The sequence below is a fragment of the Accipiter gentilis genome, chromosome Z (genome assembly GCF_929443795.1).
Source record: "Accipiter gentilis chromosome Z, bAccGen1.1, whole genome shotgun sequence".
Taxonomy (NCBI): Eukaryota; Metazoa; Chordata; class Aves; order Accipitriformes; family Accipitridae; genus Astur; species Astur gentilis.
Window position 1 is genome coordinate 17,858,221 of NC_064919.1, and position 16,330 is coordinate 17,874,550.

The 16,330-nt window shown below is 39.1% G+C and overlaps 1 protein-coding gene across 2 annotated transcripts in view; it reads right to left on the bottom strand.

Annotated features, from left to right (window-relative positions):
- NCBP1 (nuclear cap binding protein subunit 1) overlaps window positions 1-16,330 on the bottom strand; it is a 32,611-nt gene that overhangs the window by 6,117 nt on the left and 10,164 nt on the right. For both annotated transcript variants that reach the window (XR_007505019.1, XM_049794556.1), the window contains exons 10-20: window positions 16,108-16,171; window positions 12,245-12,355; window positions 10,903-10,967; window positions 10,099-10,161; window positions 8,709-8,783; window positions 7,500-7,603; window positions 6,536-6,658; window positions 5,196-5,298; window positions 3,780-3,873; window positions 1,179-1,282; window positions 415-529 (exon numbers count right to left, since the gene is read on the bottom strand). Coding sequence is in view for 1 of the 2 variants with exons in the window: in XM_049794556.1 (XP_049650513.1) it covers window positions 415-529; window positions 1,179-1,282; window positions 3,780-3,873; window positions 5,196-5,298; window positions 6,536-6,658; window positions 7,500-7,603; window positions 8,709-8,783; window positions 10,099-10,161; window positions 10,903-10,967; window positions 12,245-12,355; window positions 16,108-16,171 (1,021 nt within the window). In the remaining variant the exon portion in view is untranslated. The remainder of the gene's footprint in view (window positions 1-414; window positions 530-1,178; window positions 1,283-3,779; window positions 3,874-5,195; window positions 5,299-6,535; window positions 6,659-7,499; window positions 7,604-8,708; window positions 8,784-10,098; window positions 10,162-10,902; window positions 10,968-12,244; window positions 12,356-16,107; window positions 16,172-16,330) is intronic.

The window sequence follows — 16,330 nt, forward strand, 5'->3', positions numbered from 1 at the left end:
TTCTGCATGGAAGCCACAAGAGTACTCTTTAACAGAACTTACTGTAAATATTTTGTAACTGTTCTTATTGTTATCTAATAAGGTCATTGCAATCCAGATTAGAAGGCAAGTGGAAGACATGCTTATATTAGATGAGAAGCTTGTGAGAGAAGAGCTTGAACAGGGCAAATACATATGAATTCTCCTAAAGATTTTATTGAATTTTTAGGTTACATCTACCATTAGAAAGGTGGACTGAGAACATACATCCAGTTTTTGATGTCTTAGCGCTATGGATGACCACGTCTGCAGACATGCTTCCTGACAAATGTATTTATTCAGTCCTTACCCAAACCAACTGTGTGTCAGTCTGACAGCATGCAGGTTTGTAAAACATAACTTAAAATAATTAAGACTTACAAACAAATTACTTACTCTTTTGTGCTGCCTGGCCAATCTTGCCTTAGTCTCCTCCAGTTCCTTGTGAATCTTCAGAACATGTTTATTCATCTTACGAATTGTGGAATGTAAGATCTCCCAGATATAAAACCTAGGAAAGACAGAAAGCTCAAAATACTACATTACACACTACTCCAAGATAGAAAACTAAATGTAGTTTCTTACATAAAAATGTATCTGGGGGCATTTAAAAAACTTAGCGTCATCCAAGACATCTACTAGAGTGAGCAAACACTCGCCGTATAGGAAAGCATACCTGTAATGTAAGAAAGCTTAACAATAATTTCTTTCCTTTTTTTTTGCAGTACACTTCCAAACCAGCATTGTCATTTATAAACGTACTGCAGGACTACCAACATCAAATTGGCTTCGCAGTCCAAATAATTCTCCCGTTCTCAAGAAGCAATGTATCAATGGCGGTACAAGTTACATAACCAAAGGCCAGGACCACACAAAGCTAGCAGCAACAGACTTTGTCTAGAAATAGGTAGAGTGTTCTGCTTTGGCAGGCTTAGAGACTACTTGCAAAATGACATGCTAGCAACATTCTTGCACTGTCACATAAAAACTCATGCCCCAACTCAGAAAGAAAAATGCTGAAGTACATCTTTCGTAGAAGGAGAAAAGGCATAATTGTACCTTTTTCTTCCACTACTCAGTTTTCATAGATTAAACTACGTACTGGGCACTTAAAATAGTAATTCAGAGACAAGTAACAACCCAAGACAAATTCTTGTTACCTAGTAAAATCATGTGCAAGCTCTGAAGAGAAGATCCAGTTTGCTACTGCAGCACAGTCAACAATTTGTGTCCGAATCATCTTGTCCACAAGCACAGCAATCATCTATATTTTGTGAAAGACATTGCACACACAATCTGTGTAAAGTATTCCAGCCTCAGATAAAACCAGAGATGGTTTGATGCAACTCTATGTTAGTGATATTACTGGGTAATTTCAAACACTTTAGGAAACTGGGTAGTTTAGCCTAAAACTGTTCAAATTAGGGGATCTATATAAATTACATAAAGCATTCTAATTTTGTTTAACAACCTTTTCTTCTTGTGAAAGTGATATATCACTGTTACATACATGCTTCCATAAAAAAACAAAAAATACAAGCATCACAGTTGGAAGTGAGGCCTTAAAAGACGCAAGTGCTAGTATTTGACCTCGACGTACTCAAACCAGAGCATATATACGAGTCAGATCACCATAACGAAGGAGCCACTGTTAGCCTACTCTCCTTGAACTGCAACAGTCTTCAAATGTGACAGTATGCTCTTCTCTACAAGACCTATTCATTTCAGGACAGAGCTAGTGCTGTGTAGTCAATGGAAATGCTTATTTGCTACAGGCACTGCCATCATTTGGGGGGTGTTTGCAAGCAACCTACCAGGCAACTGCAGAGAGGAGTTACTGACTAAAGCAGTTGCAAGCTGTTCAGAAAAAAGGCTTATCTTGGTTACTCATGTGCTTAAATGCCACAGTATCTAAGAACCACAGCCTGCACTGTATTTATCCTTACAACCACCCATTGTCAAATAAGGAAGTGTAACAAAGCTCCTTTTAAGGAAGGAAAATTAAAATAACTGAATGAATCATACAGAAGACTCAGCACTCGACTTTCAAGTCCCAGGATAGCATCCTATGCTCTATTTGTCTTTCTGTATTGCCAGGAAGAATTTCTGATTACTTAGCCTGATCTTCCAAGAAACACAGACCTAGGATTTTGAAAAAACATTTAATCTCAATGTTAAAGTTTCTCTTTATGAAGTCACCACCACAACCTTGCTTATAGGTCCAGGGACTACTGATTCATATTGCTAAATCACTATCTGCAGCATAGATCACTCATTAGCACTATATGCCTCGTGAATACTGCTGATAGGCTGAACCAAATCAAATGACGTTCCAATAGACATGGGAGTAGGGTGAGCAGCATGAAACAGACTCTGGACAAGTGTCCCGCTGTCCAAGCACCATTTGTTCTGTGTGCCAGGGAAGTTGTGGACTCAGGAAATAAAGTGCTTGAACAGAAGCAAAAGACTGAACTGCAATAAATGCAAGAGAGGAAATTTTAAGTTGCACGTTCAAGTAGAATAGCAGACCTTTGTAACTTTTGCACTTGGTATTTTTTAAAGCAATCTTGATTTATTCATAAAATCAAACATGACTGTTTAGTCTAGGTTTGAAACCTCCATCTCAGTTTGGGCATGCTGCAACACAAAGGAGCAATGAGGATATGGATATTAGATTGCAGTAATGTAATTTTTTCTGATCCAGTTAAATGGCAGTAAAAAGTAGGTCAGACTGCAATCGTCACATTTTCAAGGTCAGTAATTTGGGTAGGAAGTTTAATATATTTTAAAAATCCTGCTTTTTTTGATGTTTTTACTGTACTTAGAAGAGAGGTGACATGCTGCATAGGTATCTTCTAGGCGCTCAGTTTTTCCCCTAGGAATGGGCCAGAGGTCCAGTGGCAGATGCAAGGATTACCCCTTGCTCTCAGTGGCATCACTTCTGAAAGTCTGGCCTATGCGCCTGTGAGGTACAGACCACTTTCAAGCCCGATAAAGCACAAACACACCAGTAAGGAATACATGAAATAATTAATGCAGGAAAATTCAGCTTGAGTTCCTTATCGATTTCTATTTATAGAAGAATGACAGCTGAGGGAGAAAACAACTGCTGTGAAGCAACTGAACAGCTTAAACAACTGAGGCATTTTTCATAGGTCTTTTAGGGTGTTATTTCCTCTGGCTCAAGAATGAACATAATCATGGCACTGTCAGACTGATCTGAACAGGCACTGACTGCAGCTCTACTCAGTCTACCCACACACAACAGTGACTTCAACATGAGCTTTGTGGAATAACTGTATGGCTTTCACTAGCAATTGCGGGGAAAAAAAAAATCCCTAACAAACCCCAGGTTTCCACATTTCTAAGAATGTGGCCTGCTTTTGATATGAGATCTACATCTTATTTCAATTCACACATCTACACTGTTTTTCAATTTTTTAACAGAATCATGATTTTCACAAAAGTTATTCTCTTGTACAACAAACAGCATAGTATGAATCTGAGTCAGAATGACAGCCTTGACCCTCCCACAATGAACTCTGAGGAAGAAGTGGCCTCACTGATGGTATATATTTTATTTCCAGCCTTCATTTTAGGCATTAGTAACAACCAGTAAATACAATTTGAACTTTCCTTCAAATAAGATGACAATAGACATGTTATTTTTAAAGGATATAAAGCAAACTGTAATGGTTTTTATTAAATATGACCTCTGTGAGTTGAAACTCACATAGATACTTGACACTGCAACCTCTTACCTGTGGATGATTCTTCCAAACCTCATATACAACCCTCAGAACATGGAGTTTCCCCTCATCGCTTTCAGCAAGTGTTTTGAAGACTTCATGAAACCTTTTAATAGATATAAGTAGTCAGTGGAGGGGTTGGGATCAGGTCAAAAGAGCAGCAGATGCAAGGCAAGTGGTTTAGACTGGCCAAAAGAAAATTTTGTGACTACCTCCAGCAATTCTTGAACAACTATTCCCTGGAAAATACAACCATCCTGAGCTAAAATAGGCTACAAAGACATGACAGCTCCTAAAAGCAACTTAAATCTTAGTGGTGAACCTACTCCCTGAAGCTGGGCTACATTTCTCATACTCTTAAAAGCAGGAGGCACTTTCATGCCTCATGTGCTTATCTATACACAGCTGGAGCAAAATTTGCTGCCTTGAGCCTTAGACCCTCCTCTTGATATGTGTTTCCATAACCTTAGACACTTATCCAATCTGCCTCCTTCTGAAGGAAATGCTGCTAAAAGCCTCTATTTTAGCAGAGTTACTCTGACTGCTAGACTGCACTCAGAACCCAGCTTATTGTAATATAACTGTAGTGTTAAGAGGCTCTTTTTCATCTCATGGCTGCCACTGTTGGTGTGCAGCAGTGAAAATACCATGGCTCTAAGTATTCATGTCACTCCGCCTCTTGCACCACTGATTATAGGTTACTACCTACAGCTTCTTATCAACATTGCCTCTATAAAGCTCCCAGGTGCATGTTTTTGTAACAGCTTTATATATCTTTAAGGCCAGATAGAAAAATAACTCATTAAGATGCATGTGACTACCTTTCATGTATTAAACCACTTAAGAGCAACTCCAAAGCACACAGGATTAAAAATCAGTTATTTTCTCTCATTTTGCTAAAAAAGGTACAGTAAATTATTTAGAAGTTAAAGCATATCTTTAAGGGATGCACACTGAAGTATTTTAGAATGAATTTTACTGTTCTTTGGTAGACAGAAGTTTACAGCAGACTGCTTTGAAGTTTCATGTTTTCTTTTTCTTTCCTCATTTTTCATCCAGACGTACAGTACGAGATATTGTGGTGGGAGTTACCCAGTGATTCAAATATAAGGAGAAACCCTTGCTCCTCACCATAATCAGCAAATGAGTAATTCTGAAATGGAGTAATGTTCCAAACCAGCCTCATTTGTTTGATTTACATCACATGGCTCTAATGTACACATTTCTGTTAATTCCACCCACATATATAACCTAGGATTTACACTACAATTCCTTCAGTAAGCAGTGTCATTAGTTCTCCTAATCATAGTGCATTGTGGAGCACCCAAAACATTGCTGAAGCTTGCATTCCAGTTCTTCTATCATGCATTTTGGTGTCAGAATTAAACTGTTCTGTAAGCCCCCAAATAATGCACATATTACACTTACTTTGCCAGGGCACTGAAGGAGTGGCTGAAAGACTTTGCAGCTAGATGGAGCAGAGTCTGAACAAAGACTTCTATTTTCAGAGGGTTGAAGGTAAACCCTTCATCTGCAAGTTATTTAAAGTTGAAACTGTAAGTACTTCAAGTAAAGCATGTAAGCTACTCATAAAACTGTAGTGATAACTTATGGCTTTAACTCATTTCACAGAAAAGAGTTTCATCAACAGGGTTTTGGAAGACTCAGCAGCAAGCTACTAAAGACTTTCCAAGATGTGCAGATCTTCAGGCTCCCATTCTGCCATGGAGAAAACGTGCAGAAATAACTCCAGGTCAGTGAAGAAGCTATCAGAGACACCGCCACTCTACCAACATGTAACAGTGCCAGTGGACAGCAGCAGAGACAGCAGCAAAGACAGCAAAGGAAACTGGAGAGTTACGCACCAAGCTGAAGGCCTGGCAGACCATAAAGAATGGAGAATGGATGAAGAGAGGGGAAGGTAAGCATGATTACGATACAGAGGTTGGCTATTTATGACATGGGAGAAGGGTCCAACAAGCATGCATAGCAAATATGGGTACTAGGTGTGAATGGTGCCAACTCCCCTCCTGTAGCTGCAGCTACCTGCAGCTGAAGACAGGCAGGAGGGAGAGCACTCATTAGTGGGTGATGTCTAAAGGAAATCAGGAAACATGACTCTGGATCCCAGGGCAAAAAAACACAGACTGTTGCTGCTCACTGCTTGTATAACGGAACACCTGCAGATATTACAGAAATGTTGAAGCTGTCTCCATTGTAAAGATCACTTCTTAATTCTCTGTCTTCTCACTCCCTAAAACGCACAAGTGTTTAAGAACCAATGCTGTCTGTGGCTGCAAAGCTACAATGAACATGAGTGGAGTCCCATCAAGAGTTTCTATTCATGGAATACTACAGCCAGCAGGCTGGCTATCTTATCTGTTGTGGGAGTGCACCAAGGGAAGGGAAGCTCTCAGGGCACAAGCGCTGAACCTCAGAGGTGAGGATAACAGCACGAACTGCACTCTGTTGCTGAAGACAAAGGAAAGTTAAGTTCTTTCACGCCACATCTGTCAATAATCACAAGAAAACACACCTCAAGAACTAGGTTACCTCTGTTAAGAAAAACAGGCCTGCCTCTGCACGTAAGATGTTTACAATAACCCCTAACAATGGTGTATTATTTCCATTTACTGATAAATTTAAACCAACTATTAGAAGGAAAAGCATATAGTTCTGTTCACCACCACACTCATAGCTCCAAAGGATGGCAGATCTACACACAAAAGAAATTACAGCCTGCCAAAGCCTAGCAGCATATATCTTACCATCATCATCATCCTGGTTTGGATTGGGCACATCTTTTAAAATGCTGAAGATTTCATCATTGCTGGCCTTATTTTTAATTGCGATTGTTAAACAGAGTGCCACAGTATATCCAGGAAGAGACCCTAAACAAGAGCAAAGAGGTCAAAATATGTCGAAGGCAAGTGACTATTTTTAACACCAGTTTGTCTCTCAGAGAAACAAGTATACTTCCCAACTACACCTAAAACTAGCTGTTTCTAATATCATTGTCCACATCACTATTCCATAAAACTGCTCAACGCTTTTCCCGGTCTTCATGTTAAATACAAAACTTCCAGTAGAACCTTTAGAACTGAGGTCAGGTAATCACCCTCCCATCTAAAGCTCTACTCAGCTTTCACAAATTTCCTAAAAATATAATACTTCCTTGTTTTACCTCACTGTGTCTTTGACGAGGACACTTCTATGTTTAGGATTGTCTTTAGACTGAGTAGTAAAAGGAATAATAAGGTATCTCTCTATGTCAATCTTTACATCATCTGCTGCCTCTGTATGCTTCATTAAACCAAGTTCACTGGTAAAATCTTTTACTGTTTCATGAAGTTCAAAAAATAAACTCGTATTATCACTTTATATGCTGACTTTTGCATAGTATTTGCCCAAACAGGGGAAATAGATGAATTTTCCAATTTAGACTTCCGGCAAACAATGCTGTACAACACCACAACCACCTCAGCAAAAGTAACTTCATGTATCTGGATTTCCTTTTCTTCATAAAGTAATAAAGAGGATTATAGTACAGAGCTCCAGGCTTAATATGTATTAATTGCTCACATGAAGCATATTTACCCATATGAAAATCATGCATATTTATTTCAGCTGTATTCTTCTCTATGAAGACAACTGATATTACAGTCTAATGTGCTCCCTTGCTCTGAAACACTATTTTCTTCAACTTGACCCCTCAGTAACTTTAATACTTACTATTACTTTCATCTCCATATTTGTAAATGCACACTGGATTAGCAGGACTGAGGACAGAAAAGCTTGCAGGAACAATGTCTATTATTCGCTGATGGTAGGAGAGTCTGGAAATAACAAGTTTCACAGTAGTAGAATTAAAATGGGAGTAACACCAGGGCTAATTCTAAAGTGACTGCTTTATAATGGTTTTCCTATATTTAACTTTCATAGAACAAAAATCAGGATGTTTATACAACATAATGGTAGTTTCTGCTGGGCAGTAAGAGCTAAGTAAACCAAATTTACTAGTAGATGCTTTCTATTTGAACTCTGTGATGCTAGAGTTTCATCCTCATCCAATAAATCTAGCTTGTGAAAAATATTTAGAGGCTGCCTGGTAGGATGTTTTATGCAAAAGCCTAAGATGTGCTGCAGAAAACTGGTTAAGACGCTGGTATTCAAAGCAGAATAAAGATTAAACTGGATGTCTTCATTTTACTTTCCAGCTTATTTCACTCCCACAAAGGCTTAATTTTACTAACAGAGTTTTCAGTGAAATGGAAGAGTGCCACAGAAAAATGGTATTCGTTTTGCAGCACAATACTTTCACACTTCCTGTACTGAATTCATCCAAAAATGGATGAATGTTTCCATGTAGGATACAGAGTAATACAGGCTTTTTAAACATTTTGCTCTTTCTCTCTCTTATATCCCCCTATCTCAACAATTTTAAGTCCAGCCCTGATTGTGTACTCCTGTTGTTGGGTTTGGGGTTTTTGTTTTTTTGGAGGATTGGTTGTTTTAAGGTCACTGAACATCAGAGGCACCGAGAAGAATCAAGATTAGATTCTCAGTTTCTAACGTAACTAATGATCAGTTCCTTTCATTTCTGTGAATGCTGAATACTTTCCAGGAATACTACTTGAACCATCTTTCCATGCCTATGGTGAAGCATATCTTTTTGTAACTATAGGTGTGCATACCTGGGATAGCTAGCTCACTACTCTCTGCTCGACCTGTTTCTCCTGGTCTCTAAAGTAGTGTCCTAAGTGTCCTACAGCAGGTAAACCAGATTAAAATCATACAAACAACAGACTCATCTCTTAACTGAAACAGAATTGTAAGAACAGACATGCCTAAGACAAAAGTAAAGTTAAAAGGAATCTGACAGTATCCAGAAGCAAAGATCAAACTTTGCCTTGAATGCACCTATCAAAAGATCTTACTTACCTCATGCACTTTTCCAAAACCTCTCTCACAAATTTGGGTTTGGGCTTTTCAAGGTCCTGAGTAAGACAATCTGACCTATCAAAGGACAGAATATGATAGCTTTTAGCAAAATAAATTGTGCTTTAGTCTCTTTTTGGCTTGGCCTAATAGGTATAAAACAATCACAGTCTAAGGACAACTGGAGTGCTTGACACTTAGTTTTACAGCATAGGCAATTTTAAGACAATGAGGTAAGTTTATCACTATTTCCTTATTGGCCATTAGCATTCTTGGAATCTCATCTCTGTGTGATATGTTTTCAAGTAGCTTCCCTTCCCCCACCAGATTAAAAATAATTTGTGCAGTTACAGTTAGCTGGCTTTCCCCTTCCTTAGGAAAGGAACCTTGAGTGATTTCATAGTCTGTTCCTCCCTCACAGGAATTTTTAAAATTTCTGGCTGATTTCAAATGCATTTCAGAGAAAGAAAGGTCTCAAATACAGTCACTTGCAAGATTTGTGAAAAATGGCAGCTTGTGAGAGATCCACAGAAACACTGCCATCAAGGAACACCCAGGCAAACAAAAATCAGCTCTTTGAAAACTGCTGCCTAGTCAGTCAACATGGATGTGTATGATGATAGCCAGCAAGCACTTAACTCCACATAAGGACAACACAAAACTTAAGTAAAGCCACAAAAACATATCACAGGGGCTGCACCCCTCTCCACAAGGACGGTTGGGCAGATCAGCTACAGAAAGCATGTATGGTAGCAGGCTGTGGAAGTTACTGTAGGGAGGACTTAACCGCAAGGTAACCTCTCTTGCTACATGGGTGCCTAAAATGGAAAGCTCAGGGGAACCTGTAGTGAGACATTGATAAGAGTCCAGGGACCTCCTGCGAGAGATGCAAGTTCAACATTTGGCATGGTAAGAATGGATGGACAGCTCTGATGGAACTTCAGGTGCTTGGAGTTGGCAGGAGGGAAAGAGATCACAATTTCTCAAGGATAAAGGTTATAATGAAAGGTTTAGGGTAGGACAGAGAGCAAGATTACAGAATGAATACAGAAAGTCAGGGCAAACCATTAAAAGTAAACTGGGGAGTCATTTAGGAAAGTTTGCTAGCAACTGACTGTGGGTGCAGGACAAATTAAAGAAATCACATTTCTACTTCCCCTGTTTAGGGAATGCTTACACTGGATTTATCGTGAAGTTCACCAGGGACAACACAGTGACTAAAGAGATTATCAAGATAATCTACCACTGGGTGGTGGTGAACAGATTAGGAAAGATCTCTAAGAGGTGGAGGAAAGCAATTAACAGGGCCACTATGCTGAGACACTTCCTGGATAAGTTTGAAATGTTAAGGTTTTTGCAATATCAGGTTCAGATCAAAAGGAGAGAAACTTACCAATCTTCCCAGCTCCAACGGAACTGGAAGTTGCTCAAGTGGTGAGAAAACCAGTTAATAAATCTTTATTAAAAGAGAAAGAAAGCTCCATTAAATGTCAGAAGTGCAGGAGAACTTTCAGTTGAGATTTTTCTTATAAATGCGTTCTACTTTCCAAAGGCATGCCTAAACTCTAAAGCTATTACAGCATTAAACAGGCATTTATGTCGACAGATAAAAAAGACCGAGTTCAGAGAGTCAGAAAGAACCTTTTATCAACAAATAGACAGCCTGTCATGTTCTGTTGTTTCATACAAAGAGATAACCTATTAAACTATGACCTGACAATTAAAGTGTAAACTTACTGTGAATATGCAACTTCCACATTTTTGATGAGTAATTAACAGCTCTCCTACACAATGCAGACTTCACTCAAAGGGCAACATCACCACCACTCTCTTCCTCTGGGCTGCACATAAACTCTACTTCCAAGTCGCCTCCCAGACTACTAGGGAGCAGGCATAGTACTAAACAATAGAGTACTATGCAACTATGAACAGCTTTGAACACGGAAAAGTTGTCACCAATTTTAACTGTCCTGTACAGACAGCTAGACTTCCAACCTCTAGGGGAGTGTTTCTGGGAAGGAGAGGCAAGCAGTCAGTCCTCCACCTTCTCTTGCTCAAAGCCAGAGCCCAGAGAACATTTTGAATAGCATCAAGAAGTTCTACCAACAATTTCTGACTACTCTTTCCATCGCCTCTTCATTTTTCCTGTACATCAGTTATTGAGGAATGTTTTCCATTGTCTCCAAAACAAATTTACCTGTCCACACATGTTGTATTCATTGTATCCAAACGCATGTAGAGCATTTCTGTGGCTTGTGCAAGCTGGAAGTTTCTATTAAGGGTTACAGAAAAGCACTAGATAAGTCAGATGTTATTCCCTTCAGTTTTTTAATAGAATGTTATCAACTTTTTGTACTGAAAGCTCCCTGGGTCTACTCCAAAATCAGGTAAAACACAGTAAATCCACAGTGGAAAAAGTGAAGCATATTATGAGTTCTAACCTCTAATTCCAGTCTGGTTTTCTTCCATTATTGCAACGAGACTGTTGCCTTCATCCACAGAAAGCCAGAATTCATGTCATGCAACAAGCAAAACTCCACTGATATGAACAGACACCAACCTCCTCATGGAGTACTTCTGTAATCTCACCAGTCTAGCTTCACGGGCTGCTATTGATGCTTATCCACAAACAATCCTTGATCATCACTGAAGGCTTGAGAAAGTATGTCTACAATGACTTTACCCAACAAGGCCTTTATCCTTCTTATGGTGTCCCTATTTAACATCAAAAACTTTCTGCATGGACATCTGCCCAACTCTAGAAACAGATTTGGCTCTAATCATTGAGATATGTGATTTGCAAACAGTGAGTGGTATCATGAAGTAGAACGAAAATTTGCACATGAAATTACCAGTGGATAGACATCTGGTAGCCATCTTCCATTCTCAATCTGTAGCTTAATCTAAAACAATGATCTAATGTGATCTAAAATGGCAGCAAAGTTGGGGCAATGTAATAGCCAGAATTAGCTAGGAGTCATGCCTCCTTCCTCAGCATTTAGCCACCCTGTCTCAGATGACAGATGATTATGGACCTTTTGAATGTTTCTAGTGGAAGCACTGAGTGGGAACTCAGGCAAGTTCCCTTAATAGGGAACTTCATCTGCTACACTTCCTACTAAAAAAAGAGTAGGAGCATTCACACAGTTGTTAGAACAAAAGATCAAATCTGTCACTTCCTTTCCTTCTCAGCCTTTATTGTGTCTGTGACCATGCCACACATTGCCCAGGCCCGAACAGGCTGCAGTGACAAACAGAAGTATTGTATTATCCCCTCACCAAAACAGCACTTCTTGGGAAGGTCAGAGGAAGTACCAGAACATAGTCCAGAAAACTGAAGAGTCTTGCCCAGTTGGCAAATCTAGACTGGTGCTAAGTGGGCTGTGCTATTCTTTCACGCAAATGTTACAGGCAAAGTTTCAGGCACCTGCTGCAAAATATTAATACCACCAGTATTTATTGCTATCCCACCATCTACAGAACAAACAAAATAAAGACTGCATTTTAATAAACGCTATCCAGCAGCGCAGAAAGGATACAACTTGTGGTAAAGAGCCAGGCTGAAGTTTGCACAGTTCAATCAGGAGCGTTGTGTACATGACTTCAATGTGTGGTGGAGATGGAAGTTGAAACAATTCTGCAAATATTACCTGTAGGAGAAGGTGGCACAGAATCAAGAGCACAGTCCGACAAGACCTGCACAACCCTCAGCTTCGCAATAGTGGCAATCAATGGATCTTAAACAATTACATAACCAAAAAGGCCCATATTATTCTGTGAAATGCATGTTCTGGGAAAAAGAGAAACTTATAAAGGTAGTGGTAACTGTACACTGTTCTAACAGAATCCACTCTAACTGCCCTTCTCATATCATACTAACAAAAAACCAGCATTATATACCTATTATGTCTAACAAATACATTACATAACTTAGAAATGGGCATAGTTATAATATGACCTCCTGTAGTGCTACCACATGATCTGAGAAAAGCAGAAATCATCTGATCCTGTTAAATAATAAATATAAATATTAAACATATTAAATGAAGCCTAAGCATTTAGTATGAAAGACTATTTGCATTAAAATTACACCTGTATCTTTTCCATCATGTCCTCTTTTCTCCTAGACACAAATTTACATAAGTAAAGCCACAACGTTCAACTGAAAATTACAACCAGCATTTCGTACAATAAAAATATATGCTCAGTAACCCTTGGCAGCAGATCCTTCTAAGAAAACTGAAAACAATCCTGCAGTCAACATTCGTGGTTTTATTTTCAAGTTTGTCTATAATAACAGCATGTCAATCTTTGAGGGCTACAAAAAGACCATCATAGTACAACATTCATCTCTGAGTTTCTGTTTATTTTGCATGCCATCCTCAACTAGATTTAAATTACATCAAAGGAATCGGGAAACTCTGATTCCTTATGGTTGGTCAATTCCCTCTTTAAACTTCTGAATAAACACGGAAGAATTGCAGCTTAAATAAGTAAGCTTTAGAAAATCTTCTTACTAGTGTAAGAAATCAACATCCACTTATAGACTGCACAAACAGCACAGAAAAACACATTGACTAGAACTGGTCATTCTAAGGAAGGACTTGAAATCATGAAGACACTGTAAAGAGCTAAAAAAACTTTCTGTAACAGTTATGTCTGCTGGTTTTGGCTGGGATACAGCTTATCTTCATAGTAGCTAGTGTGGGGCTGTGTTTTGGATTTGTGATGAAAACAGTGTTGATAGCACAGGGATGTTTTCCTTGTTGCCGAGCAGTGCTTACACAGAGTCAAAGCCTCTTCTGCTTCTCACACCACCCCACCAGCAAGCAAGCTGGGGGTGCAAGAAGTTGGGAGGGGACACAGTTGGGACAGCCAACCCCAACTGACCAAAGGGATATTCCAGACCATATGATACCATGCTCAGCAATAAAAATCTGGGGGAAGAAGAAGGGGACATTGGGAGTTTGTTTCAGCATTTGTCTTCCCTAGTAACCGTTAGGCATGATGGAGCCCTGCTTTCCTGGAAGTAGCTGAACACCTGCCTGCTGATGGCAAGTAGTGAGTTCCTTACTTTGCTTTGCTTGAGTGCACGGCTTTTGCTTTACCTATTAAATGGTCTTTATCTCAACCGATGAGTTTTCTCACTTTTCTGATTCTCTCCCTCATCCCACTGCAGGGGCAGTTAGTGAGCGGGTGAGTGGTGCTTAGTTGCCAACTGGGGTTAAACCATGACAATATGGCAAAAAGGCAGGGGGTAGGTACCCTGTTAGGTAGAAAACTGCTCCTTTTCTCAAGATAGGAAATAACAACAACTGGATGATCAGCCATTATCTGTTTGAGATACTGCATAAAACTATTTGTGATAATCATCAGATGTTCATTATCATTCAGATTAAGCATTTCAAACTGGCATACCATACTCTGTGAAAACCACAAGGTCACAAGAAAGATCAGGATGCTGATGATCTGAAAGTCTGAACTCTGTCAAGTGCCAGTTGTACCAAAAGCTGTAGGAGCACAACCGGGCATAGCAGTCCAAAAAGCCACTGAGGCTGTCCAGACATTCTCTGTTCACAGCTACCAGAAATATCCACATACACATCTGTAAGAAGCTAGAGAGAGAAAGGCCCCATGTTTCAGTGTTTCGCACAGATTCCAGGTAGCATGGAGCATTCTGTGCTCTGCTTAACAAATTATGATGTGGAGCCTCAGGGACCTCCAAAGTAGGCATACTTGGGAAGGTACTGACAACCACTTTCAGGCTATACTTATTTTTGCGTAACTGTTACGTTCTGAACCTTAAATAACACTTTACATTATTTGTTTGACTGTATTATTTCCACAGTTCTGTGACTCACTGAAAAAGTTAGTGAAATTTCACAGGTTAAACTGTTGTTGAAAGGAACATATCACTAACTTGACCGTTCTGAGAGAGCTTACAAGGGAGAAGCAGTAATCAGAATGAACAGAAGCCTGAAAAAAAAACATCTTTCTAAGCCTTTAAAACTCTGGAGCTTCGTTAAAAGTAAGCAGTCATAGACAAGTAACGAAGTTAATATTAAAAAATAATTCAAGATTGCAAGAAAAAGAAAATTATTACAGTAATAGTCAAAGAATTTGTACACCAACCTTGCACCTCCTTCCAGTTATTTCATCTAGGCAAACCTTTGCTATTTTCACATCCTACAAGTTTCTAAATCAAAGAATTTCCAGGGCCTTTAGGTAACCTATTTCATCAGGAATACAGTAACTATTTGTTGGCATTAATTTATGTACAGCTGAGCATAAAGCACACAGCACCTGAAGAGACTGAAGATAAGACCACTGAAGATACTTCGATGTTAAGGCAGAAAATTATTGTTAATTTTAAGATTCCCCTGTTCTGAATCCAGAGTACAAAAAGAACAAGCTGACCAAAAGTAATGTAACTTTACAGCATTCAGAGTATTTGGCATTCTGGTGCCAAGATGAACTCTCAATCTCACTTTTATTAAGATGAATCTTCTGAAATTCCTTACATTTACTTCTTCACAAAGCCTACATATGACATGTTGCCATTATTACTGAAATCTCTTAATCCCTTTCAACCTTTGATGGAAATTGATGAAGTTTTATCCAGCTCTGCATCTTGAAAACAGACCCTTGAAAGGAGGCAGCAAAAGAAAACCTGTGCTGCTCTTCTGATACACATTACAGCTATTTAAAATTCCCTGACATGGAGGATGCCCTCGAGGAAACATGCCACTATTTCACTGCAAGTTCTTTTCAGAGCCAATAGAGCAAAATCATTTACAACACCCAAACATAAATCATGCAAAACAGCTGAGTCTGGCTGGAGATCATCTAGTCAAAAGCCCCCTGCATAAGGCAGGGCCACCTAGAGCAGGTTATCAGGTTCTGAGCTTCTCTAAGGATAGAGACTCCACAACTACTCTGGGAAAACTCTTCCAGCGTTTAATCACCTTCACAGTAAACCCAGATTTTTCTTATGTTTAAATGGAGTTTCTTGTATCTCAATTTGCATGTATTTCCTCTAAATTGAATTAAAATACAAGTGACTTAAATGTAGCCATCTCTTAGACTGCACAATACGCTACAAGCATCATATGTAAAACTCTGAAAGTTTGCGAAATGCCATAACCTGGATTACTCGTGCACTAAAAAATTTTGCTACTTGACCAAAGCTCCCATGCACCAAGTTAAAACGACAACAAAAAGCATAAAACTAACTTTCAACTGCACATAACCCTGTCATTTAAAAGCCACTGGTTGAATTCAACAAGGTTCTGGTTGACTCCCAAATCAAACTGTAATTTAATGGATTTATCATGGAACTAACTGGGACATGTTACTCATGAAATACTGGAGCTACAAAAGAGTTTATCTATAAAATCCATACCTCTACTATGTGGTAGTTCAAGGGGATCTTGTTATTTCCTGGATAGCTCAACAGCTGTGCAGCACTGCAAAACCACAAATACATTTAGTTCAGAACATAACACAGCAAATGTGATGTAAAGATCAAGTAACAAAGTTACAGAAAATGCTTAATTCTGGGCAAGAGTTCACACAAAAGCAGCACAAACAGATCAACAATCCTTCCGAAGTCTGTCCATCAATCC